We start from the raw sequence: 18,302 nt of genomic DNA, 5'->3' as shown, positions 1-18,302 counted from the left end.
TAAGTCAAAAGCACATGCCCTGCACAGGTTGCACTCTCCACCCCTTCATTCTTTGACGTAATGCTCTAGAAAAGTCAACTACGTTAGATTCAGCGAGGGTTAATTCGCTGGCGTTTAGATTTTGCAGTGCTTTCTAATATCTGCCATTTCCTTGTTACTCGATAATTGCAGAAAAAAAAATTTCATTGGCTCATTCCTGTCTCCGTGCGATGGGGATGCCTGAAAAATGGTGCTGCCTCATGGATTTTTTGAGTGCTGAGCGGTTAGCAGTGGGGTTTGCAATGTATGGGGGAACTGTCACTTGTCCACCACTGAGCTGCCGACCGAGTAACTGCAGTGACAGTGAACCTAACTGTCCTCTTTCATCTGACGTCACTGCACTGACCGCTACTTGGCACATGAACTGTCTGAAAACTTTGGACGAGGCCTGGCCATATATGTTTCTTCACTCATCCTATTAGCAGCAGCAATCATGTAGACAACCACACACAAAAAAAAATCTCCAGTCTTCAGGGGCTTTGATTCTCTTAGCTCAATTATTACAAAAAGCAGTTATAAATAGCCGAATCTGCGATACGTTTAGAGCGCGTAATCTCAAGAAGAACCCGCGGCTATTCCTGCAAATATTTGAGAGAATTGCAACGGCGCCTTAAGAACTACCGGAAGCGCATGCATAACGCTAAGAGACGCGTGTAGGTGCGTGCGTGCGTGCGTTTAATAGACCCGCCAAGATTCATCATGTTCGTAAAGAATGTCTGTATTCAACGTAAAGCAATGCAAGTCAAAAACACTATCTCAGCGGACCCAGTATTCCAACAACAGCAACAACAACATATATGTACAGAAGAAACAAACAAAGAGAGAGACAGAAAAAAAAATCGCTAACCCGCGCACTGGTCCGTGCCGGGGATCCCCACCACGTATCGGGGGAAGCACGCGGATGGTCCCGTGACTTGGAACTTCCGGCTCTCCACAGGTGACCACTGGAAATGCGGCCGGGAAAGCGGTGCAAATGGTCAGGATTAAAAAGCTCACAAAAGAAGCTATACCGACATGTTCAGCGCGAGCCAGCAAAGTAACAAAATTTATTCGAGCAACTTTACGTTCCAATAATTCTTGAGTGGCTTACATACTAATTGAGGTCGCATTGGTACTGTTATGTCTCAGTGCTAAGTTACGTCTAAGTGATGTCTGCATATACTGTATATGGGCGGAGCGTCTGACTACAACCATATCTTACTGTGCGCATATGCAAAATTTAGATATAAACGTTTGGAAGAAATATCTGATTGAGTAATTAAACAGCAGAATTCAAGCACCAACCAAATGCTTCATAGTAAAATGAAAATTTTAAGAAGTCACTCTAAATGGTATTAGTAAAAGCTTTGCTGTGAAAGACGTGCTTGGTGTTTGAATTTTATCCATGCCAAAGTTGCATTCTCAAATTCGCTTTAAGAAATTGTGCATGTGAGGTTGCTTACGATAATTACGAAAAAGCACCCAGATTCATAAATTACGTCGGGCTGGAGGCACACGGACTCCTGCTCGAGCTGACGAAGTAGACTATATTAAGACAACATGAATGCGATGAATTAGGCCAAAGTGGAGACCAAAATGGATAGCCTGTCTGTGCAGAAGCATTGACCGGTCACCGCTGTTCTTAAACAACGCGAAATCATTGTTTTAAAAAAGGAAAAAAAGAAAAGAACATTGCAGGGGTTTTTCTATTCTCTGTCAAACGGCATTTTAGTACAGCTTGCATTACTACACATTCCACTGTTTGTGATGCAGTGCCTTTAAGCTGCACGGCGCCCGCGGTAATAGTGTGCCGCGCAGGCTTTCCCAAAATGACGAGTCATATAGCGGGGAGAATACCTTAGGCTTTCCTAAGCCACTTTAGTGCTCTACTTCGCATTACTGCTGCCACGGTCAATATTCTGTGGATTCTTTGGAAATTGCAAGCCTTCAAGGCTTTTTTTTTTATGCTAGACTTTCCCTGTAGGCAAAGAATGAGCCGGAAGACACATAACAGCGCTGTGTTTTACGTTCTAAATACAAACTATCCGCTCTAAAAAGTTATACCTCACTTAAGGAGTAAAAATACAAACTTGAGAGAGAAAAACAAATTATTATAGCAAGATCGGACATTGCATGGAATTCGTGTGGAGCCCAGTAAGTTTTTTCGCCGGACTGGTGCGCAAGCATTTTCCCCGCATCGCTCAACGGCATGGCCCAAGAAGCACTATATATTAGCACGCACCAGGAATGCAACGAGGCTTCAGGGCGCTCCAGGTGCCGTTGGCGGTGCACGTGAGAGTTCCCTCTCCGCTGAGGTAGTGCAGTTCCTTACAGTAGTAGGATATGCGGCTGCCCTCCAGGAAGCGACCATGCGATGTCTTCTCCACCAGCGCAGAGCCACCCTTAACAGGGCCTGGGTCCTCGCACTGGACTGCACACGACGGCAATGCGTTCATATCTAGACGATCTGCATCACGTTACACGTGCATGTGCCTCTCTCTTCCTCGTCCTTTCCCAATCTTCATTTTGCCTGTTCTTGTCCTTTTTGCTCGGCAAATGCCCGCTAAGTGACCAGAGGTGTCCTGTTGGAGTGCCAAAAATACTGGTTCCAGTTTAACTGGAGCATAATGGTCATACGCAGAGAATTCTTCAAGGTGGGTGTTCTACGTCATTATTTCTGAGTGAAATACGCACGTACGCCAACTTACTATCTACTTTACTTTGACTTTGGTACGTAGAACTTGAAGGGATTCAAGAAATGAATGGAAAATTTTGAAAAGTTACACGAACTCCCTAACCTCACAGTCCTCACTTCGAGTGGACACAACTGCTAGTAACCCAAGTTAAAAAAACAAAACAAAAGAAAAGACAAAGCAATACTACCGATTATTTAGGCTACCATATCAGATCGTCGCAGCAAAAATAACTATAGCCTATTCAATACAGAAAGGAGGTCGTCTTAAGCCGACATATTGAGTGCTTACATTTGTGTGCTGCTAGCATCAATCCATGCTAAATCGTAGAAATGGTGGTCTCATTCTCACCTAGCTTTACGGTCTTGAGCGCAAAGCAAATGACAGGAAGATTGACACTGCATGGCCTTGTAACGACTTCGGGCTGACTGGGATTAACGACGCTTAGAGCCATGCAGCTGTCTCCAGGCGTATCGTTGTTTACCGGGATTGGCAGGAATGGCGACTGGACTCGAAACTCTGCAAGCCATGTTTCCACGATTCCTGCAAAGAGCAATTGCTTTAACTTACTTTTTATCGCAACACATAAGGCCAGATGCTACTACAATATTACGGGGTTATACTGATTCTACTCTAAATAGCACAGTAACCGCGCATAATTTTTGTGCAATTTCAAGCATTATATACTTTGATGTTTAAAACACTACTGTAGCATGATTGAGGTAGTCTTCAAATTTTCTGAAGGTTTCCTCGTTATTAGTGTGTAATGATGAATTCATATTATTGTAACATATTGCTATACACGGTTAGCTTCAAAGTACTGGCCGCGTGCATGCTTTTGGAGTTGGTAAGTTTTCCTTCAATATTTTTTTACTTGTCCTTTCATGTGTTTATTTTCTTATTTTCAATAAGGTTCGTTTGATCGCGTCTCACCTCTGATATTCCCAATGGGAAGCATGCGTTATGCCCGCTTAGGCATTTGACTTGAGGTACCGATTTAGACTTAAAATGGAGCAGCAGGAATCAAGCATTTTTAATTTCTACGCCTGACCCTCCAGTTAGGGTCTTGAATATACTCAGTGTCTCTAACAAATGCTAATGCAAATGTAATTTAATTGAAAAATGTTTGCGAGACGCAATGCCAAAGTGAGTTGCAGCGAAAGTTTACCCAGAGGCACGCAAAATTGGGTGAAATTGCACTTGATTCGAACAATGAATTGAGAAAGGAAATACCATTAGCCGCCAGAAATTCGGCAGCAAGGGTTCTCGTAGCGTTGTCTCCGCGAAGAGCTATAGCTTGGCTTCCTAGATTTCGGCAAAAGTGTCTCGCTGCTGCCTGAGAGCGGCTTTTCCCGGCAGAGTAAAAACAAAAACTGCCGGAATCTCTCCATTTGGGCGGACATCCTGTGAAGAGGAGTGAAGTAGCACATAAATTATTAGTTCAGAGAAAAAAAATCTGGGGAATTGAGCGACTCGACGACCACATGAAGCCAATAGACGATGAATGGAAAGGAAGCATATGGGATATTAACATTGTTATTGAACTGCAAATTAATTATGGATGGCGGTTAAATTTGCGATACACTTAATATTTTAAGTGTATCGGAAAGGAAAGGAAAAATGAAATAGAAAGGAAAAATGACATAGAAGTGGACGAAAGGACAACTGTAGCCGTAGTTCATTTGGTAGAGCACTGTACATGTCATGCGGAGGTTGTAGGCTCTGCTCCCTCTCGCGTCAAGTTATCTTTGCTTGCATTGCCCTTTCCTTTAGAATAGAATATTAGGCTTATTGCAAACTTAAGCCTAATACATAATTTCTTTTGTCAATTTCCTGTCAATTGCTGTCAATTTTCACTGTGCTTTTGTTGGCTCCACTGCCTTTCGGTTTGATAAAACAAAGTATTAGAGCCATTTTATATCTGGGAGCATCTTAGAGAACGAACCCGATACGAGTATCCATGTCAACTGTTGATGGCCGAAATAAGATACATATAACCACTCTTTAGGTTCTCAGCGACGAGCATTCTTAACTACGTCAGCGCACATTGTTGCCTATGTACTTCGTATTGCCAGCTGAAGTACTGTTCGTAAGGCGACCCCGTTAGGCCTAGATGATCATTAAATAAAACACATCCCTATGTGTGCGTGTGTTTTTCTGCACGTTTGCGCACCTTCTTCAGGAATCCTCCACTGGGAGTCGTCCACAGTAACAAACTTGAAACTGGCTCCAAGAGTTGAGTAACTGCAATTATACAAATATGAAAGTTATGTACACATGTATGGTCATTAAAGAGTGAAAACAATTATGCCCCCCCCCCCAGAAAAAAACTACGAAACGCGCCGGTGTGAGCAAGCGTGGTGTTTGCGTCAGAAATGACAAAGCCCATATCTGCCGCAATGTCTCAGTGGTCTTGGCGTTCTGCTGCTAGAGTACGACGGTCACGCGTGTTCGACTCCCGCCCACACCAGCCGCGTTCCGATGGGGTCGTAATGCAAAAACTGTCAAGTACCATGCTTTGGGTACTCGTTAAAAGAACCCTTGGTGATAAAAATTAACCCGGAGCCTCCCGCTACGGCGTATCTCATAGACCGTGAGCTGCTTTCAGACGTTAAACTCTATAATCATTTTTAACAAAGCCCTGGAGAAAGTAATACGTGCGGAAAACAGTTTACAGATACCTAAAATTACAAATAAATCCGCAAATCTGCAATGTGTTCCTCTAAGTCATGGCCGACTGTAATTTACTGGCACTAGTGCATTTCTTATACAGGGTTCATTTTTAAGTTTTACAGAATTATTAGAAATCGCCTGTGGCAGGTAGCATAATTCTTATCATTGAGCTGGGTTATTCGATGAGGCGGACATTAGTAGCACAAGAAATCGAAAGGCATATTCAACTAAATAACAAAAATTCACTAATTAAGTTCTTAGTTAATTACTTTACGACCCATATTGCAATTTACGAATAATAGCCGGTGAGCATGTCAGGCGTATCCACATGAAAGGAATTTCCAGAATGACACCAGTTTGAAGATATGCGCCATCAAACTCGCCGTAAAAATGCACTGTTGTTTCACCTTTTTACCAAAATGCTGTTTTATACATTGAAGCACAAAAGTAGGAACGCCCATGTATTTCGTCCCACACTTTGGGAAATAATGTATTGAAACTAGTGTCATCCTGAAATTCATTTTAAGTGGATGCGTCTTGCAAGCTCACCGGCTAGAATTGGTAAATTGCAATATGTATCGTAAAGTAATTAACTAAGAAGTTCATTAGTCAATTCTTGTTCATTAGTTAAATATGTGGTTCAGTTTCTCGTGCTACTAATGTCCGCGTCTTTGAATAACCCAGCTCAATGATAAGAGTTATGCTACCTGCCACAGGCAATTTTTAAAAATTCCGTAAAGTTTAATTTTGAACACCCCGTATAGCAGCGCAGATAAACAGTTGAGCAATAAGACTATTTACGTGGTAACGTAACTTTAATGCAGTATAAACAAGGCTCGTATTTCTATGTATGAAATTTATAATTTCTCTGATTAAAATGTCACGGCTACTGCTCTTCTGCTTCTGCACGAAAAGAAATAAATAATGTCTATAAGGAAGCGAAGCGTTGTCATTCGCCAAGAGTAGCATTGAAACTGCATGCCTGCCAATCCTCCCGAATTATTCGTAAAGTTTACAATTTTGGGCTCCTTGCCATTTTACGAATGCATGTTTTACAAAAAATAAATTCAGTTCTCGAGAAAGACTCGGTCGTCAGTCTCCGAAACTTCCGTTGGAGGTTTTCTGATGTTGAAAAGACTCCATAGGGGTACTTCAGCCTGTTCCTGAAGCAGGCGAAATCGGCAACAGCAAATTCGCTGAGTCACTGTGATCTAAAAACAACGTTTTGCTTTGTCAGTCTCTGCTGTTCCAAATTTGCTATTGCTTAATTGTGCAGTGCGTGTAAAGCAAATATATTGTTAATTAAGTGCGCATGTATCCCTCAAAAAGCGTATGCTCAGAGCAAGCCTAAAGAAAGAAAAAAAAAACTCAGTAGCCTCTCGCCTGTCGAGGAAATGGGAGTAAGCGAAGCTTGTCGCGTGTTTCTTCGGTGTTCCTCGGAACGAATTGCACTGACGAGTACCACGTTGTGCTCGAACCACAACTGGTCACACGCACTGCAGCTGGCTCCGAAGTTCCGGTTGAGAAACTCGCGTTGAAACGTGGCCGTCGCATCGAGGAAGTTGGCGCTAGCGTTGCCCAGGCGTGCTCCACCATTGTCGGGTTCCTGGAGGGATAGACGACGCTGACGTTTGGCCTCAACATCGCGCTCCCGCAACTCGGAGTCCGCGGCTCTTCGCTGACGTTTCACCTAGGATCTGGAAGCCATCACGCTAGAATCGGCATGTCGACGACGAGCCTTTGTCCAAGCGAGTTCATTCTGGATGTATTTCCATGAATTTTCTTCAAAATTAAGTGTGTCCGTTACGTAAGACAATGAATGGCTCATACTCCCTTAAGCAATGGCCCATACCCCCGTAGACGCGGCCTCCCCATTACGACGCCAGAAGAGAAGTTCAATTCTACGCAGGAATGATTAGCGGCAACGCAGCCATCTGTGGAAGCGGACGACGACGACGAACGCGGAAGCAGTGGCATAAGCGCGTGCCGAGCACGTGTCACGTGCCTGTGCAGCTCTGAGAGCAGCTGGGTTTTTTTAGCGTTACATCGCCGGCGCAGGCTAGCGTTACAAGCTTCGATTGAAAAGATAACTCCGTACAACTACCTCCCCCCCCCCCCCCCACCTTCCCCGCTTTCTGAGGTTCACACCTTGGCAGGCCTGCAACTGTCCCGTAAACTTCGGTGAGAACCCACTATACGGCAAGCGTTTCGCGAGCGGATGAGTACGAGATATCCCAGCGCGAAAATTACCGTGCGCAGACAGTTGCAATTTATTCTTCCGCGTTTCATATCTACCATTGACACGGTGCATTGGGCGACCAATCACGCATACTTTTGATTGTTTCATCTTACCAGCCGCGGTAGCTCAGTGGCTACGGCATTGCGCCACTGAGCTTGCGAGGTCGCGAGTTTCACCCCGGCCGACGCGGCCGCGGAACGCAAAGCGCTCGTGTATACCGCGCTTTGGGTGCACGTTAAAGAACCCGTATGGTCAAAATAATCCAAAGCCATCCACTACTGCGTCCCTCATAATATAAACCCACTGCTCATTTTCGGGACGTTCAACGCCAGAATTCTTAAATTATTTCATCTTACTTTTTTTGTGCTCTCACTGTGTTCCGTTTGTTACTGAAATTTATGTAGCCCTAAAGCTTTAGTCTGGCCAAATAGACTATACCACCACTAACTCTGCTTTGACTTCCTTTAATTTTTTTTTTTTTTTGTACGTACACGCGGCAACACGTCGCGTAAATACCGGCACAGAGTCAGTGAGCATTGGAAGGACCCCACAGTGATAGTGCGGGGCCATTGATGACCCAGCCACGGATCGGCCGCACTCACTTCGCTGAAGACACACCGTGTGCCGTGGAGGAGACGAAGTCCGCGTAAGCGCCCGTAGCGCGCACGTGCACTGCGCCGCCGGCGTTGTTCAACCGGCCAGCGTGCACGGCCGCGCGGCAGAGCGAGGAGAGAACGTGGTATTGGTAAGCACCGATCACTGAACCGGACACCAGACCGCAGCCGGGAGGACAGTGGACCCTGCGAGTCGTCAGAAATTGGCAGCGGGAGGAGATCCGATAAGCGCATTCATGTGCTCTGCAGTTTATATACGTATATAGGGTTTTTTTTTTTTAGCTGCAACAAAATTTTTCAAAAATTGCCTGCGGCAAATAGCGCATGTTTTTCTAACCATCGAGCCGAATTACTCGATGAGGCGGTCATTATTCCTACGCGAAATCAAAACGCCTAATTGAATAATTAACATAATTACACTAACTTTTTAATTAATTTACTTTACGGCACATATTTCAACCTACGATTTGTAGCTAGTGAGTTTGCAAGGCATATCCACTTGGAATGAATTCTGAGGAGGGCACCAGTTCCGATATATGCGCCGTCAACCTTGCGGTAAAAAAGCACTTGTTCCACTTACTTTTTTTTTTTTTTTGATGAAAACGCTACTTTTTACATTGAAGCACGAAAATTAATGGAACGCCTATGCATTTCGTCAGACACTATGAAAATGATTATATCGAGATTGGTGCGGTCCTGAGAATTTCTTTCCAAGTTGATACGCCTTGCTACATCACCGGCTACAATTTGTTAATTACAGAATGTGCCGTAAAGTAATTAATGAAAATTTTAATTAGCGTAATTGTGTTAATTATTCAACTGAGCATATTTATTTCTAGCAGAAGTAATGGTCACCTCATCGAGTAAACAAGGGTTGGGATTGCACTATCACCCACAAGCAACGTTTAGAAATTTTGTGCTGGTAAAAAAAAAAAAAAAAAGCACCTGATCCAGACAGTAAAGTCGGCTCATCCCCTACAGGAAAATTAAGCCACCCACGTTGAAGCGGAGCTATACTGTCACTGTTGTTTACTCCTTAGCGTTTTAATTATGAAGATATCTATAACATAAATGACAACATATTATCATAAATTATGCTATAAACAGAGATATAAGGATACGAAATTAAAAAAGGGAGTTGGAGGTATTTTACTTTTGTTGCAAACTGCGAAAAGACTCGGATATTTTGCGGCCTAAACATGCACCCTGACATTAGGAGGCGCTCTTCGTAGGCACCACAGTCAAATGCAAAATGGTGGCACTATATAGTATTTTCTTTACATTTTGTTCGACAATTCCTTTTTAGGTCATCTATAAATTAAGAGAAGTGGAGTGGCCGGCCCCGTCTAACAGGCACCAATATATCATTGCGTACAGTTAATAAATAAAATAAAAAAGTGCAAAGTGCCTACTTCAGGCTGCATACTTAGGCCGCGAAGTATCGGAGCCCGCTTGAACAGATTCCCTCTGCAGGGTTCGAGTTCGAAGACAACCATAAACTCCCACACCTGTACCAGCGCTACCGATCAACGGACACCATGCCCTAACGCAGAGGAGGCACGACAATCAGCTGGTGTCTGTAAAAGCTTTCTCACACCTGAAGGTATATTTAGAGTATATCCAGATATATGAGTCAATAAAAACTCGTCCGTTAAATTTAAAAAAAAAATTATGGGGTTTTACGTGCCAAAACCACGATCTGATTATGAGGCACGCCGTAGTGGGAGACTCCGGAAATTTGTACCACCTGGGGTTATTTAACGTGCACCTAAATCTAAGTACACGGGTGTTTTCGCATTTCGCCCCCATCGAAATGCGGCCGCCTTGGCCGGGATTCGATACCGCGACCTCGTGCTCAGCAGCCCAACACCACAGCGACTGAGCAACCACGGCGGATCCTCCGGTAAATTAGGAAAGCACAATAAACACGGCATTTAAAGATAACGTATTAACTGTAAGATGACTAGCAAAAAGTTTCTGCGTCAGATCTCACGTAGTCAGTTATCAGTAGTATACAACCGTAATCACCGTAAGTTCGATATCGAGTCATGTTTTGAGTCAGTATATGAGGCATGAGTATTAGAATGAGTTACAAGGGCATCTGTTGAAAGGGAAACATCGTCATTCACCAAAGAGTAAAGCAAAAATCTAGACAAAGGAAACCTATAGGGGTTTCACAAGAATTTGGAATGCCTGTTACATTCACAACTTGCCTCAACCATCAGCTCCGCAAGATAGCTTTTGTACAGTAAACCACCTCTAAAGATAGATCATTATCTGTTGGCTCTGGCCTTTAACTACGTTACAGAAATCATACGGCTAACTGCGACTTTCAGGCGGCATGGTATAAAGCAGGAGTTCCTGAACTGCGTCCATAGTATTAATTCGTGCTCGGCCGCCCGACCGCGCGGACTGGAGGAACATTGCGGCACTATGACAAGTATACGTATTGTTGTTAAATCGGGGTCTGAGTACATCTCGCGTACCCCCTAACGATAAGCACAGATTTTGTAGCTAAACGAGAAGTGTTTGTACGTGCTCTACTTACCTCACCGCCGTGTCGCTATCATCAGATAAGATCTCGTTGGCTTTTGTTGAGCACGTCACTTCTGTTTCGGAAACTGGAAGAAAACGTTGGATCTCAGTGAGAACGTGTATAAGATGCGGTACGTTGCTTTTCTTGGCAGGAAGCGAACCTATTAGTGACAGCGTGATTTCAGATCGTAGAGGATCGTTATGTTTTAACTGGTGTGACAAATGTCTAAGCTTGCGATGAATTTCTTGTAAAAATGGGTTGCGAGTTTGCGCGCGTCCTGTCCGCTTCTACTTCTGTTGTCCGTGTTCTTTTAGCGCAGTACCCCCATTTTTACAAGATGAACATCCACCAACTAGCCCAACTTGCCGCTCTACTGAGACAAATAGCGCCTGTATAAGAAACGCACGCATGCTTCATTCATTCATTCATTCATTCATTCATTCATTCATTCATTCATTTGTAAAAACATTACTAAATAATGGGGTTTTCCGTGCCAAAACCACGATCTCATTATGAGGCTCGCCGTAGCGGGCGACTGTGGAACAATTTGGGCCACCTTGGCTTTGTTTACTTATCAAACAATGCACAGGTTCACGGTCGAACTTACATCCACAGCATCGAACCATCGAACTGTGAAAGCGAGACAAGAAAACTGTTCTTGTCGATGCAAACTTTCATCCGACTCACATAAAAAACTTCTGCGCATGTAATAGCGCTTCGTCCATCATAAACTTCGCGCGAAAATGTTTGGCACTCTTGGGTCCGCCTAACTGACGTAAAAAGTAGGATGAGGACAAGCCGCCTGCCAATAGCACGAAGAACTTAGGGGCGAAAAGCTTTGTTAATTTGGCCTCCGAAGTATATAGCTTCCACGGAAGGAGTACTTGAAGCTGGTTACAAGTTAATTATTTACTCAGTCAACTAATAATGTGCTGTTTAAATTAATTATAATGAGTGCGTTCCTTGCCAGCGCTGGTTGTGTCGACTGTCTTGGTATAGCAACACAGCCACACGCAAGGAGAAAAAAAAGGAACGATGCAGAGCGCTTTGTGTTGTGTCGCTGTATCCAATAATACGGCACCAAATCGCCTGACAGAATCATTTCAACATGACGACTGTTCAGCAAAGCAACGAGAATTCGTGTGAACAAAGCTGGTACCGCCTCCTGCATGTACAGTACATGCATGCCCTATCTTCTCGGTATTCGAATCAACTGTGCTAATGCAATAGGAAATAAGGGCAAGGGTTACTAAACTTGTGATGCGCTGAAAAGTAGTTGCGTATAAATTAACTGCCATCACTCAATGAAACTGAGAAAAACACAGATGAAGTTAAGCGTTTTTGTTAATAGGGGGTAGTGGCATTTGTTTAACGTTTCCTAACATTCCTGTTAAAGGGAAGTGTTAGAAAATGAAAACTTATACTGTTGTGTTATATGGTGCGGTACTACAGAAGCCATCGCACCTCTCCTCTTCCCTCCATATTTTTCTGTATTTTAAGTAAATATCAAGACATGGAACCGTGCCTGGAGAGCATTGGCCAGGGCTATAACTAGCCACGGTAATCCATTTAAATCTTCATTCTTACAGGCAGTATCCGTCACGTGGAAAGTGTAGGAGATGTCATTTGACCTATAAAACCGTTCATACTATCAATGGCACTGAGACTGCTGTGTGCAGCACGGCCCCAGTCACGTAATTAGCGTAATAAATAAATAATAAATAAGGGTAAATAAGGACGGCGCATTATGGGAAGTGTCAACCAAGCCAGTAGTCAGTGAGGCATGCCAATGACTGTTAATTTCTCTATAGCTGATTCACAGAACACGCCTCTCAATTACCGTATCAGTACGCTAATCAGGGGATGTATTTTCGGACGATCACTTTCCGCGATACTATCGCCTTCGCGTGACGTAGTGCTCAACCAGCCAATCAGCACGCGCCTGACGGCAGAGGCGATAGTATTGCCGAAAGTGATCGTCCTAAACTACGGTCCCAGCTATTTGCTTCCTTCATATAAGGTTGCCTTCTCTTTCTCTCTCTTGACTGTCACACACCAGCATCGCCATTATGGCTGCATGTAAAGCCAGGCGCCTTCTCTGCTCGACAGACTCACCTTTAAGGCAGAATGGTGGAGGCGCCGACCAGACGCCCTCCTGGGTGCACTCCAGTGACTTTGCGCCGACAATTTCGTATCCGTCGGCGCATGAGTAGGTCACGGTGGTGCCGTTGTACTGGATCTCCCGCACGCTGGTCGCGGAACCATGCACCTGCGCAACGCTCCGAGCCACGTCGGGTAACGGAGGGCACGGCACCTGCCTCTCTGCGTAAGGGTCAACGTCGCATAAAAACGACTGGCAAGGAGGAAAAAAAAGCATAGGAGGGGCGTGCGGGAGGTGAACCCTGCACGAGTCGTTGCACGCCTGTGAAACATAGATTGCGAAGTAATTGCTCTCTCGTCGAGCGCTATTAGTAAAAGTGGATCTTCCCGACGTTTGTCGTGTTTTTCTTTCGCATAGATAGTCTAGGCTGGCGCAGGCGTAATGTCTGCATTCTATTCTGGGTGTCCCTGGCATGCAAAATTAGTGTCACTGCATGCGGTAGAAAGGAGCGCAGCCAAAGAAATTAGCTAGCCTTATAGTAGGGCATACCGCAAGCCGTTCCAGAATTGGCTACGATATATTGTGCGTCGCTTGCGGCTCCAACATAAAAACAGAAAACAAAAAAGCGAAAAAAAAGCAAAACGGTATCTTCATTTGGGCTACTGAATCATCACAGCATGCGGCATGTGGTCACACCATTGAGCATGAACCACTCCAACTTTCTCAAGACTACCACTTCAAAAAAGAACATTCACGCAGTCTGTTCCCTCCCTCGAAGCCCATTGCGTCTTAAAGGGGCTTTTTACGACAACCGTTTATATGATGGCGTCGAGCAGGCGCTCAAGGCGCACGTGTGAGTGGTCCGTCCAGCGTGCCGAGCGTCATTAAGAACGCCGAGTTGCGCACAAATTTACATCTTGTCGACGACTGAAGTTCGCTGGTCCATACAACATGACCTTTCTCTGTCAGCTTAGATTTCAAGCATCAGATATACGCAACGTCTCCCTAACCCTTAGTGCTGTCACGTCGTTGCGCAATTAACACGCGAACCATGCAGCATGGAGAGATGAAGGCCCTTTATATAAAGTCTGAAAAATTTCCTTTTCAGCTGAGGAAGAACAAATGCAGAGAGAGAGACGCAGCCTATACAGATGGTGGTCTAGCTCACCGCAATAGGGTGGCGCTCCATTCCATGAGCCATCGTTTTGGCAGTTGATGGTGCCAGCGCCGATCCTCTTGAAACCAGTTGGGCAGTTGTAATGAATAATCTTTGGCAGGTTTGCTGGCGCCATGGTTGCTAGGACACCTTGCTGATGAGCTGGAGGAGTGCAGCCTGACAAGAATACGGCAGTAGATAAGTAGCGGAATAGTAACGATCATTCATAGGCCAATTTTAAAAAGAGCTGCAAATAGTTCATCACAAACAGTGATGAACAAATATGAAATTAAAAGCCTGTGTGACCTTGCAGAAAGGGGTGTTAAACCCATGAGTGAAATCTTTAATGGGCAAAGCAATGCAAGGATTCAGAACGATTAAACGTAGTTGCTATTACTTAGTTAATGTAGTAAACAAACGTACTCTACACGAACGGAAACTTAAACGCATGACAGCTATAAACAAACGTAAATGGATACAAAAATGCTGCTATCCTCTAGTACCACACATCTCATAGTAAAAATAATAATAACTCCATTGACGCTCTCCCCGTATCAGAAACTTTACTGCTCGTCAACGTGCCTTGAATGAAACACAGCTTCTTTCAAGTAACACAAAACGCAGCCATTAATGCAAATAGCCGAGTAAAACTATACGTGACGCACAAATACTACCCGGTTCGTGGGTGCAACTGAGACATCTGCTCCCTTTAACACAACGGGGGAACATCGCAGAAGATAGAAACAGAAACTGAGGCATTAACATGACACACAAGGCGTTGTGCTTAAAATAGATTATGCAGATCCAACGCACATTTTAGAATCTGTGTGAAGCGAAGCTTTCGAGAAGCGGTCAATCAAGTGCAATGAATTTGCCCATTTCATTCCTGGCGCACGCGCATGTGCTCTCGCGCTCCCGTGCTACGCAATGTGACGCACGCGGTGATCGTCTCTGTCTGTCTGTCTGAAAAACTTTATTTAAAATACACGGAGGAAGCTTGAGGTGACCCGGAGGGGGCCACCTCTCACACTCACTAGGTGTGTTCCTCATTACAGGAGCCCATTGGTGACCGCCGCGGCTTCTGCTAGGTCGACCAAGGCCTTCTGGCTCGCCAGGTCGGAGCAGCTGAGCAGGGCTGCCTCCCAGTCATCGCGGGTGGGGTTTGGTTTTGGGGTGAGGTTCGGGGTTGATTGGCATGCCCACACCGTGTGGAAGATGTCCGAAGACTTCTCCGCACAGTGCAGGCATTATCCTGTACAGGCAGGATCAACGTGGTTTAAAACTGCCGGGCACAGCAGTGTTTTGGTGTAAAGGCGGAGGGAGTGTGCGTACCTCTGCATTTGTAAGGCCTTTACAGGGCTTTGGATAAATTGCATGGTCGAATTGGTATCATTGAAATTTCTCGAAAAGTGAGGGCCGGATTAGGATCGGGATCCATTTCGGAAGGGTCTGAAGGCGTTGCCCGGATAGTGAGCGCGCGGGCAGCGGCGTCTGCCGTTTCGTTGCCTTTGAGGCCCATATGAGCAGGAGCCCGTACGATCGTTCGAGACGCGGGGGCCCCGAGGTAGTCGCTATTTTGAAGGATGCGAGACGCAATGAGAGGAATGTACCCCTGTTCAATATTTCTGCAGGCCCCTCTCGAGTCGGTGATGACGCGCGAGTCCTGGTGTGTGGCGGCTAGCGCGATGGCGACTTCCTCCGCATGTGTTATGTCTTGAGCTCTGAATGTTAGGCCATTGAGCTAGTTGGCATTGGCACAATAGAAGTATACGTGCTGGAGGGCTGGGACTCGCGCACTTATTCCTGAAGCAAGACGTGTCACGATTTATGTTTCTTCGCGACCAATGTGATCCCTTTCTGTACACTGTAATACAAGTCAGAATAAACAATGCGTTACCGCAATTTGTTGCATCGTCCTCCGACTTTGAGCACACTGGCATTCGTGGTTATCTACGTGAAGTCGTGGCTGCGTTCAATGTTTTAAATGTGCGATATTCCTCAGAGTATATTTCTGGTGTCACCAAGAAGAAACTATATAAGGATCTTGTGGATTCAATGTTACCTGTTCCCATTTACCGGTCGGTGTATGCATAAGAACCAGAAAGAAATGTACTCAAAAGAGTCAAGAATGCCTGTGCGACCGTTAGTAAAGACGTTTTCCTTCAATTTACATATCGGCACGCTTCCAGTGAAGCCATGGCTTCAAGAAAAAGGGCTCTTCGTAGCTTATAGACAATCAACTGCCTTCTTTGTAAAAAAATCAGCGGCCCCTCCCCTGTCGAGGAAATGGGGTAAGAGAAACTTGTCGTGTATTTCTTAGGTTTTCCTCGGAATGAATTGCACTGACGAGTACCACGTTGTGCTCGAACCACAACCGGTCACACGCACTGCAGCTGGCTCCCAAGTTCCGGTTGAGAAACTCGCGTTGAAACCTGGCCGTCGCACCGAGGAAGTTGGCGCTAGCGTTGCCGAGGCGTGCACCACCGTTGTCGGATTCCTGGGGGGCAAGACGACGCTGACGTTTCGCCTAGGCTTCGAAAGCTTTCACGCTAGAATAGGCACGTCGACGACGAGCCCTTTCCCGAGCGGGTTCGTGGCGCCGTTGCACAAACGCAGCCTGCTCCTCGGCGGAACGCACCACACGTGTCTTTTCATCCGACCACCGAACTCATCTGAGGCGAGGGAAGCCCGGCGGAGTGCGTGCCAACCCCCTTTCCTTCCCTTTCCATCACGCGACACACCAAACGACCGCGATTGGTCGCAGGCGTCACGTGATCCGGCGCCGGTGCAGCTTTCCCCGCACCTGCTCTTTCTTTCTTCCTTTCTTTATTTCACGTGAGTTTTTCGCCACCGAAACATGTGAGCCAATACATGCTTCGCTTAAAAAGCCTGAAACTAGTGAATTTCTTTTTTTTTTTTTTTTTTTTTGCTGTTCAAGCTATTCGGCATGACAGCAGCCACACCCAGCAGCAACGGTCAGGAATGTCTGGGAGGGTTCGCAAAGAAAGCTTCGCTTTGAAAGCACATACTTTGCCGGTAGAAACACACGACGTTTCCGATTTCGTTATATACATGCGCTGCTCTCCAGTAGTGATGAATAACCAACTTAAAACACATGCTCGATCCCCTTACCATCTCTGATTTCGCAAAGAGCGCCTGAGAATCCTGGGAGACACCGGCATTGACCTGTGTCCTTGTCGCAGACTCCTCCATTCTGACAGTTGCACACTGCAAGAAAAGAAGGCAGGCTTAAAGACGAGTGCTCACCTTGCGCAAATTCATGGAGTTCCGCTACAGGCGCAGAACCAGAGGTGTCGACGCCATTTAAAAACAAATTGCCGTTATTTATTATTGCGGTCTCGTCTACAAGCATCCCGAATATAGTAGCTTTTCTTTTATTACCATTTCCAGTGCCTCCTGGAAAAAGCAGGTGACAGACACCCCGGCCAATGGTCAGGAATGGCTGGTGAACCTTGCCGAATCAGTGTTGCCACCTAATGGGGCCCTGGACTAGAAACTTTGCTTTGGAAACACAGCTACTCACCACGACTATGTAATGAAGTTAAATAATTCAAACAGGCCCCATGCAAGGAGCAGGCGACAATGGAAACACCATCGTGCGTCTGCGGCCTTTCTTTTTCATTGCTTCCTTTTCTTTTTTCTTTTCATTTTTTTAGCACGAAAAACCAACGTTCTCTGCATGTTATAACAAAAATCTTCCCGTGTTGTCATGAGGAATTCAGCACAGGCCAGTTAAATCTAATCGAGCCCTCATCCACTGCTGAATATTACAGCCGCGTCTCCCAAACCGACGCGACCGCAATTCAAGCGCATAAACTAAATATCTCCAGTTTAAACCTTTGTGCGAATGGGGAGCAGATAGTGGGTAACCTAAACAACCACTGTTTTGGGACGGACGTTTCGCGTTCTGTGTTGACCGTGGAGTGCTGTAGAACACATCTATTATAATCATTTTCAGTAAAGTGCTGCTGTCGCATGAGTGGGTGCTTCGCGTTGTAGCTGCTTGGAGAAGGAATTAACTATGTTTTCAACGCTTAGGGCAAACAGCCTTTTACACGCTTAGTACAAACAGCCGGAACGGAACAAAGCTTTGTCAACGGGTGTCGTAATATTCTTAGTTGCACAGAAAAAGAAAATCATGTTATATGAAGATATACGGGACCGACCTACCTACAACCTCGGAAATTCAACTGTACAAGCACAGCTGCTACAAACTTGCTTGAAGTCTAGATGCAGCGATTATTAAGTAAT

The 18,302-nt window shown here is 45.3% G+C and overlaps 1 protein-coding gene across 1 annotated transcript in view; it reads right to left on the bottom strand.

The window, feature by feature from the left end:
* LOC119436008 (clotting factor C) overlaps window positions 1-18,302 on the bottom strand; it is a 46,290-nt gene that overhangs the window by 9,745 nt on the left and 18,243 nt on the right. Inside the window, exons 4-13 of the mRNA XM_049655158.1 lie at window positions 17,163-17,258; window positions 14,043-14,207; window positions 12,889-13,095; window positions 10,786-10,858; window positions 8,226-8,423; window positions 4,885-4,955; window positions 3,945-4,115; window positions 3,063-3,254; window positions 2,261-2,449; window positions 887-983 (exon numbers count right to left, since the gene is read on the bottom strand). Coding sequence (XP_049511115.1) covers window positions 887-983; window positions 2,261-2,449; window positions 3,063-3,254; window positions 3,945-4,115; window positions 4,885-4,955; window positions 8,226-8,423; window positions 10,786-10,858; window positions 12,889-13,095; window positions 14,043-14,207; window positions 17,163-17,258 — 1,459 coding nt within the window. The remainder of the gene's footprint in view (window positions 1-886; window positions 984-2,260; window positions 2,450-3,062; window positions 3,255-3,944; window positions 4,116-4,884; window positions 4,956-8,225; window positions 8,424-10,785; window positions 10,859-12,888; window positions 13,096-14,042; window positions 14,208-17,162; window positions 17,259-18,302) is intronic.

The sequence above is a fragment of the Dermacentor silvarum genome, chromosome 1, assembly GCF_013339745.2.
Source record: "Dermacentor silvarum isolate Dsil-2018 chromosome 1, BIME_Dsil_1.4, whole genome shotgun sequence".
Classification (NCBI taxonomy): domain Eukaryota; kingdom Metazoa; phylum Arthropoda; class Arachnida; order Ixodida; family Ixodidae; genus Dermacentor; species Dermacentor silvarum.
The sequence above is the reverse complement of the archived record's forward strand: the minus strand, read 5'-3'. Positions and strand labels throughout refer to the sequence as shown.